General features: G+C 42.9%; 1 protein-coding gene across 4 annotated transcripts; it reads left to right on the top strand.

Moving 5' to 3' along the window:
- The first annotated feature begins 28 nt into the window (after positions 1–28).
- gabpb1 (GA binding protein transcription factor subunit beta 1) lies at positions 29–8,973 on the top strand. Of its 4 annotated transcripts, none has more exons than XM_049031426.1 (9): positions 29–340; positions 2,103–2,210; positions 2,450–2,617; positions 3,172–3,366; positions 3,569–3,716; positions 4,085–4,198; positions 5,305–5,484; positions 5,947–6,062; positions 7,591–8,973. In XM_049031426.1, exons 2-9 carry the CDS (start codon positions 2,103–2,105, stop codon positions 7,741–7,743), a joined length of 1,182 nt encoding a protein of 393 aa, XP_048887383.1. In that variant the 5' UTR covers positions 29–340; the 3' UTR covers positions 7,744–8,973. The 4 variants fall into 4 exon arrangements, with proteins under 4 accessions (XP_048887383.1, XP_048887382.1, XP_048887380.1 ...); XM_049031425.1 differs by lacking the exons at positions 29–340; positions 7,591–8,973 and adding exons at positions 450–556; positions 6,386–6,645; XM_049031423.1 differs by lacking the exon at positions 29–340 and adding an exon at positions 453–556.
- Positions 8,974–9,119: the final 146 nt, after the last annotated feature.

Below are 9,119 nucleotides of genomic sequence, written 5' to 3'. Positions count from 1 at the left end.
TATTTCAATATGGTCTCCTTTGTTACCACGCTACGAAAGAACCATAAAACTACCGCACATTACCATCCAATGTTAAACTGCACCACCGCAGACGAAGTGGCACTAGGCTACCCGTCAAGGCCACGGCGACCCAACTTCGACTGCCGCGCCGAAGTGGTGGAAATAGTGACCCTGTCAGATCTGTATACATCCGCGCAGGATACGGGGACTTTTCTTTGAGTAAAAAAAAAAAAAAAAATTGAGCGTCGAAGAGACGGCATTAAAGAATTACCCCCCGTGTGCCTAAGAGCCGCCAGCGGTCTGCCGCCCTGCACGCCTGCTTTACCCACCCCGGAAAAAGGTAAGGCTAGGACAGGGCTGCACTCAACATGTCAGACATTAACGAAGCTTTTCCAGGTCAGTGTCGGGGTATTTTATGCGGCTCCACCGGATGTGGAAGTTGATCTCTTTTGCTGGTACAAAAATAATTCCACTTCCCCCGGAACCCCGATCATCCGACCGATTTCCTGTTTATTGCATTAACTTGCGAGGTTTCCGGAGTTACCGGCGTTTAACGGTGTTTAAAACGTTTTCGCGAAATTGCATTTTGTTCCTGGATTTGTTTAAAAAAGGGGGGGAGGGGGGCCTGCATACATGTTGTTGTTGTGGTAGAAAATGGTGGCCTGTAGTGAAGCAGGGGGTGCCGCGAGCCCGTCGTTCTTAAAAGCGGGGAAGTGGTCCCTCGTGGTCCCGCCGCCGCTCGTGGTATTGAGCGGATCTGGATCTGGGCTGGTTTATTTATCACGGTCATTTCATTTACCCAACTTTGGTCATGCTTACTTCTTCGCGCCCCTTTCCCTGCGAAATCCCCCCCCCCGAATAAATCTGAATTGACTTATAAGGCATGCTTATCATGAATCCAAGTTAATATTAAGGAACATGCCAAAACGTCTTCTGTACATTTAAAAGAATGAATCCAAAACTACCCGAAGGGTTTTCCGTGGGTGTTGACCGCATTGACTGGGTGTGAGTCCCATTTGTTCTGCAGTCACGACTGTAGTGCAATGAATCATGTTCAATGGATGAATATCTATTTAAACAGCAAAGTTCTGTTTTAGTGTCAATTCAGAAGAATCCAGATCACTTGCATCGAGTGGTACATCTTATGATGCTTTCTTACATGTTATTGAAGGGGAAATATTTATTAGATATTGACGTTCAGGAAACTTAATTACCAAATCTAAACTGTAAATACTATTATTTTTGTTGCTCTCATTTTAAGGAGCCAAAGCGGTTCCTTAATTATTTAGGCGTTTGTTTATGCAGTGTAAGCCATACAAGCAGGTCTTCGGTTTTCTATATTAGTATTTACATAACCTTTCCTATGCGTCCAGGAAGAATTTGAGTTTGATTCGCCAAGGGAAAAATCAGAAGGTGACAGTAATGAACAACAGTATTCGTGAAGCATCTTCCAAAAAGTTGGATTATGCAGAAAGTTTACTACATCAGCGTTTTGATGTAGTACGGCGTTTTATTTTAAAGCACATTTCTTAGCTTTTAATGATACCACTTAGCCTATGAAATTGTATTTTTTAAATGTACAGTTGGAAAAAGAACCACTTAGAATTCATAAATACTAAATTATTTCTTTAAGACAACCCAGGACTGTCTTCCCGTGGTCCCATATGTCAGCCTTGGTTAGTACACAGAAGCCCAGTCCAAACCGTGTCCCGTTATAAGCATCAGGAAAGGGCCCCAAAACTCCACACATTAATGCCTTAATTCCAGCAAACCCCCCAACCCCACCTTGCAACACTGACCTGGATGAGCAGTTGGAAGTTGGATGGATAGATGGAAATTTAACTGTTAAATGTCACCCCTGCCACACACAACTGAAAAAAAAATTCCCTTAATTAGAAGCTACATTAAGTCAAGTCTTACAGTTAACTTACATTACATTTATTAACGGTGTTCATTAGCTTTTTTTTATTGAATTTATATTGAGTGCTTATAGATAAAAATATACATACATTGTATGCCTTGAGCAATATGGTATCATACTGTTTAACTTGCAGCTATAGACTGATTCAGTACCTGACAAAGTGTGCCTTTATCAACACTAGATGTCCCTGGTGGATTTGGGGAAAAAGCTTCTAGAAGCTGCCCGATCGGGTCAGGATGACGAGGTCCGTATTTTGATGGCCAATGGAGCTCCCTTCACGACAGACTGGGTGAGTAAACCTGGATGTTGACGGTACCCAAATCCATTGAAGGAAAAGGCTTATTTTTGCTAGTGTAGCAGAAGTGATTTATTAATGTATTGAAATTTCTATACTAGAGTTGAGTGGTGCCCATGACGCAGCATCGTATTCTATGTAGTGGTGCATAGAGCCTTCTTAACGATGGCATCCTGCCCTGCTTACCGACATGTCTGTGAGCTCGTTCTCATTGTACCATCTCCTCCCTGTAGCTGGGAACCTCCCCTCTGCACCTCTCTGCTCAGTACGGCCATTACTCCACCACAGAGGTCCTGCTGCGGGCTGGCGTCAGCCGGGATGCCAGGACCAAGGTGGACCGGACACCCCTCCACATGGCGGCGTCAGAGGGCCACGCGCGCATCGTGGAGGTGCTGCTGAAGGTAAGGCTGAACTCACTTTGACTAGCAAGGGCTTTTGATTGGGGTTCCCCACTGTGATGTGTGGACCCGGCCGGCCATGATTGCTGGCCCTGCAGCCTGAGCCACAAGGGTGGGTAGTTCAGGTCCAGAAAGTAAAAATCCGGGCCATGATTTTATTTCAACCAACCGGTTGAGTTATCTATCACTGTAACTCCTTATACTTGACTGGTTAGTTGAAACAAAATCTGGGCCTGGATTTTTCCTTTCTGGACCTGAATTAGCCGCCTCTGCTGAGCGCCATGTCCGGTTCTGTTCAAATCCCAAGGCTGACCCTGAACATGAGTCTGTCCTAATATATTTGTTGCTCTAAAAATGTTCTGGGGAGCAGGCATTGGGGAGGTTGGGGGGGCAGGGTAGCACAGGGGTTGCTACTTTGATATCGCAGTGGCTGCCGTCCATTAAAAACAACCGACGATGAACCACTTACTGGGCCACCATGTGACTTTGTCGAAACACCCCCGGGGGGCGCCCCCCATTATCTCACGAGCGGCCTCTGACCTGTGGCTGGTTTCAAGCATGGCGCCGATGTCAACGCGAAGGACATGCTGAAGATGACAGCCCTCCATTGGGCCGCGGAGCACAGCCACCGCGACGTTGTCGAGCTCCTCATAAAGTACGGCGCCGATGTTCACGCGCAGAGCAAATTCAGCAAGAGTGCCCTGGACATCGCCATCGACAACGGGAATGAGGAGCTGGCTGAGATCCTCCAGGTAGAAGTCACTTTTTATTAGCCGGTTAGATATTAATAAAACCAGTGTCCAGTGTCCCCCCCCCCCCCCCGCCTTGTGCCCTGTGCTTCCTGGGACAGTCCGAGGCTACACTGTGACCCTACTGGATAAACAACTGTGATGAAAGGTGGATGGCTGTTGCTCACACAGAGCGAAAGTAAAACTTTTGTAATTTGTCCCTCAGGTGTCTATGCAGAACCAGATAAACACCAATCCAGAGAGTCCAGACACTGTGACCATACACACCACGACGCCACAGTTTATTATCGGACCTGGAGGGGTGGTTAACCTGACAGGCCTTGTCTCTGCTGGGAATTCCTCCAAATCAGCAGGTATGTCTTTAAAGTTAATGGGTTAAGGATCCCTAGAGGAGTGTCCCCTGAACAATTAGCGGTAAAATAGAAATTCAAGCTTTGGAAATGTTTCATGCATGTGCATAAATGTAGTGCCGTGAGTGTAACGGAAATGAGAGAAAAATCACTAAAATCGGTGACAGTATTGGCATGAATTTGTGGCTCAGCCGGTCTTCATGTGATAAGGTGGCCTTATTCTGTTGAGGTTTTTTAACCGGTTGTTACTGGTTTCGAAGAATCGTAAACATGACTTAACGTCCACTCGATCTGTGTGTGTGTGCCAAGATGCTCTGTCGGGATACAGGTGACCGTACGTGTTGACTAACTGATGTCACGTTTTCTCTTAGATGAGGCGGGTCTGTCAACGTTACAGTTTGGCGACTCCTCAACATCAGTTTTAGCTACATTAGCCGCGTTAGCGGAAGCGTCCACCCCTTTATCCAATTCATCCGAAACACAAGGTACTCTATGTTAAGTTGTTTAGAACGTAATTTAGATAACGTAGCTTATTTTTGCACTGTTTTCTTACCACTGCATTGTGTTTGCATTCATTTATTGGTTATTTTTTGGCGGATTGTTCATTGACGCTCAGTTTTTGCATTGGCACGTGTAGAGGTATCAGGGGCTGAATGACAATATATTTTTTCAATCGATTTCGGTGTTGAGGGCTTATTCAGATGTAGAGTATATGCTGTTCTGTAGTGTTTGTATTGCTGCAAGAAGCAAGGGATGTAAACTTTCGAAAATATTTTCTTGATATGTCAGAAACAGGTTGTTATGAATTAATTGATAAATCACAAAATCGTGCATATTGTTTATCGACTGAGACGTGATGGGATGAGATTTTCACATGAAGGTGGCCGGTGTTGTCCATTGTCTTGTTTGTCGTTGGTTTTTTATTTATTTTTTTTACTTCCATATGGCTGGTTTTGTGAGTTTGTTCTCAATGGAGACTAGGATTAGCATGAATGAATGCATTTCCCCTGTTTGTGGTTAAGTGAGGTGATGGGGAGCCCCCTCCGCACAATTGCGAGCGTTGCATTATGCAGTCCTTGACCTTTTCGTTATCACTATTGATCTAAGCAAAAAACAGCCTGTAAAACTCACTTTGAATACCATCCAGAGGGCAGGTTTCCATGTGGAGAATAGACTGGATTTGCTTTTACGTTGCTCTGTGGCAAATTACACTTGAGAGCTTTTAGTTTCATCAAAGCACGATATCCCCGGCATATTCAGGGATGTTTTAAAGCCATGGCATATTTCAGACTTGTGTCTGATCACAGACTTGCAGCGTTATTACTGGTAATTTTACAGTGACTCATTTCAGTGAACATTGTCTGCTGAAATAAAGAAAATAGTATTTGGGATTTGAAAAACGTGCAAAATCTTTTTACATTTTTTTTTCCATATTCCATCAAGTTCTTCTGTTTTTCTTTGGTAAAAATTTTAGCTAGCATGTATATCTTAGTAAGGAATTCTATGTTCCGTGACTTCTGCAGACAAGTCTGTCAGTTTGTTGCGGGAGCCAGTGACTGCACACTTCCTGTGAAGCTCTTTTCTTTTCCAGTCGTCGCCACAGAAGAGGTGGTGACTGCCGACTCTGTGGACGGTGCTATTCAGCAGGTAGTCAGCTCAGGGGGTCAGCAGGTCATCACCATAGTAACAGATGGCATCCAGCTTGGCAACCTGCAGACGGCCAGCGGGATTGGCCAGCCCATAATAGTGACAATGCCTGATGGCCAACAAGGTAAATCTTTTAATTAAGAAAAGGAATTGAATCATCCTTTTGATTTTTCCCCCTTGTGTCAAACAAACACTTTTTAAAAGACTGACATATGATATGCTGAAGTGATAGAATTCAATTGAATATCCTTCAAATCAGACGCAACGGTAATTATTAGTCCATGAAAAGATGGCTGTGCTAATAGATTTGTTTTTGCGCATTCTTTAAAAATCCTACCAATGAAGTAAATCTTATATTGATATAATTAAAATATATTAAAAAAATTTATGCTGTCAATATATTCACGATATGTTTAATATTGGGTTTATGAATCACTGCCGACTAAACTGATGATGGCATTTGGCACTACTCTTTATTGGAAAGTTTTAAATGTGCTGTGAATTAGTTAACATTTTATGATGGCAGAAGGTAGTACCGGGGCAGTATGCCGATCGAGCTGCTGCTTCTAATGCCGGATGTGTTCAGTTCTCACAGTGCCAGCCACAGACATGGCGGAGGAGACCGTGATCAGCGAAGAGCCGACAGTCAAACGGCAGCGCATAGAGATCATAGAGAACCACATAGAGAGCCCCGAAATCGAGGTAAGCTGAAACCGGGTCCAGCTTCTGTTCCGCATCATCAGTGGCAAGCTGTTTACTGACGACTGCGCTGGGTCGCGCGTGAGAACCTCGCGTTTCTCTGAAATTTCCTGCGACGTGTGCAGAAGCAGCTGCTTTTCGCGTGAATAGTGTTCAGCTTCTGAAATGGGTCCTGAGTACATGTGGGAGCCAGACAGACATGAAAGGCAAATGGCTAACATGCTCTTAGTGTGCTTTAAGAACATGACCAGTGTTCATGTCAGATGGGCCTGAACACTGGTGTGCGCTGAGCTTTCTATTTTAACATTTTGGTTTTGTCATTTTAGGTACAATATGAACACCCCAGATAATATAATGGAGGCAGTGGTTGTATAATTGAGGAAATAAAGGAAAGTACTTCAGAATGCAAAGGAGGGGAAAAGTGACGGAGAATGTGTAAAAATGTATCTATTTTTTTACTTTGATATCAGTATTTAAAGAATACATTAACACTGTAAAAAAAAAAAAAATCTGTCCTGATGTCAGAGACATTAAATAGCTATTGCAAGATGAGGTATATTTTGCAAATAAAATGTCAATAAAACAATTGCTGAATATGTTCTTTTCTCAATTTTTTTTCCCCTTCCTTGCTCATTTTCTGTTGCCTGAAAGAACCCGATTGCTACTGAGTAGGGGACATTTGAGACATAAGGAATGTTTGTCAGCCAAATCAAAACTGGCTGCAAAATACATTATTTTCAGGAGAGCAGCTGAACAAATGGTACAAGTAATGAGCAAAACCTTGTTTGTTCTCAGAGCTGTTGAACCTTCCTCCTTTCGATCCTGATTTCATAGTGCGATCTGTTTGAAAACAATTAACTCTGAGGGAGAACACCAGCCGAACACCTGCCTAGCTTTTCACAGCAAACAGCAGATGAACGTGTAGAAATGATGTTTGTTAGTGTGATATTTATTCTCAATTTTAATGTTCAGAGAGGGAAGAAGACCAAAAGGAGTGCTTTCATCTGTGTAAAAATAATCAATAGCGAAAATGTAAATATTTATGCATGATAAAGTTTTAGCTACTTTGTTGACAAATTGTGCGGCAGAAACCTTTTATCTGCAGGGTGGGTTGTCTCAGAGGCATTGTCTGTATTTTCAGATAAAGGATAAATTAAAGTTGCATTGATGAGCATTTTTATTGCATATATCTGGACTGGGTAATTCCTGATTTTTTTTGATGGGGCTTTAGTAAGGTTTGCCATTGTGTAGAGCAGTGAAAGTAAACACGCAGTCTGGACCTTTGAATACAAACAACCTTTAATACAGGTTGGTGTAGAAAAGCCATTGCCAACTTTGAAGTTCCATGTTTGTGGCGAGTCGTGCATGTCAACCAAGGTACCTGCTTCTCTGAACCCATGAGCAGGGGTGTCGTTTGAAGTATAAGGTTGCCCACAGTTGTGTTGTGAGGTTTTTTTTTTAAGAATGAAAGTCATTTCTGTTAGACTCAAGTTGTTTCCCTCCCTCTCGAAAATGAAAATTGTTTTTCCAGGAGAAGGAAACCTTACAAAAACAGTTAGAGGAGGCCAATCGGGAAGCGCAGAAATATCGGCAGCAGCTTCTGAAGAAGGAACAGGAGGCCGAGGCGTACAGGCAGAAGCTGGAAGCCATCACCCGTCACCAGAGCAGCAAGAAGGCCGCATGAGCCGCCCCCCACCTGCACCCCCACCCCAGGAGGGACACGCTCAGCCAGCGGGAGAGCTGCCGTCGCTCTACAGCTCTGTCTACGGAGTGTGCTGGAGGAACAACACTAAAACTGTCTGTTACGTTAGGCAATAGGGACGAGGGCCTTGCCCTGCTTGCCAAGCGATTCGCCAGCTGTGCAACAGACGGTTCCAAGACCCACGTTAGCCGAAGGTGCTTTGATGGGTTCCTGAGCTCTTACCGGCGTCCGTTTGTTTAAAAAAGAAAAGAAAAGGACAGACTGAATTTAACGGATTGCCTCCCTCCTCTTTTTAGTGGATGGTTATTTTTAAATATGTTTTGTAACACAGGTGATGCTGCAGGTTTAGCCTCTGTGCTCCGGGTTGACTTGGTTGAAGCTGACTTTCTTCACCTGTGCTTTTTCTGATTTTTTTTTTCCCTCCATTGTTTATAGGTCAAAGATGTATAAATTGTGAAACAGTGGGCAGTAATGAGTCTGTAAGCTCGGTAATGAGTCTGTAAGCTCGGTAATGTGCACACTACAAGAAACGGTTCCCTCAGCTTGAAAAGTAAAAGACAGCAGGATAATCCAGGAAAAGGAATTCTGTTATGAATGTCGTGGCAACTGTTACCAGGGCCACAGTTCTGGCAGTCTTTGGGAGTGTGGTCTCCACTAACCAAATCCCTAGTTGATTAGATACACAGGAAACAAACAGGTGGAAACGATTACTCCACTGTTCATTTTTTTAAAATAAAATATTTTTTAGCATTTAAAATGAAGGAAACAATTGAAGGATAGATTTACATGTACATATTTTATCCATTAATGTCCATAAAATGAAAGTCTTTAATTCCAGAAGTTTCCACCTTTCCCAAAACAGATATTTTGAAATGTGTACCTTTTATATGTTTAGTTATGCCTTCTTTAACACATTACGTGAGAATGGAATTGTTTTATGTTGCCCTGGTAAAAATTCAATCTTGCATTGACGCATACATTTTTATATGTGTTTTATATGTATTTTGTGTTGTGATTTTAGAACTACCGAAACCATCAAACCATTTGTACTAAATCTCATATCCACACTAAGTCTTCTGTTCGGATGCATGGGATTTGTGGTGTTCCTGTAAAAGAAGGAAAGATTTAATTTTCAGTGTGAACCGTTATCAGACAACTTTTTAAATTTCCTGTGCATTTTAAATGAAAAATATAGTGGCATATTGCATTACACATACATGTCTCCTCATTTTAGATCTTAAAGGCAAAATATGCTTGTCGTGTACCTGCATGCTCATTCAGAGCTGATGACGCCAGACCTTCTGTAGTTTGGTTTCGTGTTTTTGACAGTTACTGTCAGCTGCTGACAATTCCCTATT

The sequence above is a fragment of the Brienomyrus brachyistius genome, chromosome 11, assembly GCF_023856365.1.
Source record: "Brienomyrus brachyistius isolate T26 chromosome 11, BBRACH_0.4, whole genome shotgun sequence".
NCBI lineage: Eukaryota > Metazoa > Chordata > Actinopteri > Osteoglossiformes > Mormyridae > Brienomyrus > Brienomyrus brachyistius.
Note: the sequence above shows the minus strand (reverse complement) of the source record. Positions and strands in the feature narration are given on the sequence as shown.

Excerpts from the sequence above, each read along its gene's own strand:
- gabpb1 (XM_049031426.1), top strand. The coding sequence starts at position 2,103 with ATGTCCCTGGTGGATTTGGGGAAAAAGCTTCTAGAAGCTGCCCGATCG. Across the intron at positions 2,618-3,171 it reads TCGTGGAGGTGCTGCTGAAG|CATGGCGCCGATGTCAACGC; the intron begins GTAAGGCTGAAC and ends GCTGGTTTCAAG. Across the intron at positions 5,485-5,946 it reads AATGCCTGATGGCCAACAAG|TTCTCACAGTGCCAGCCACA; the intron begins GTAAATCTTTTA and ends GGATGTGTTCAG.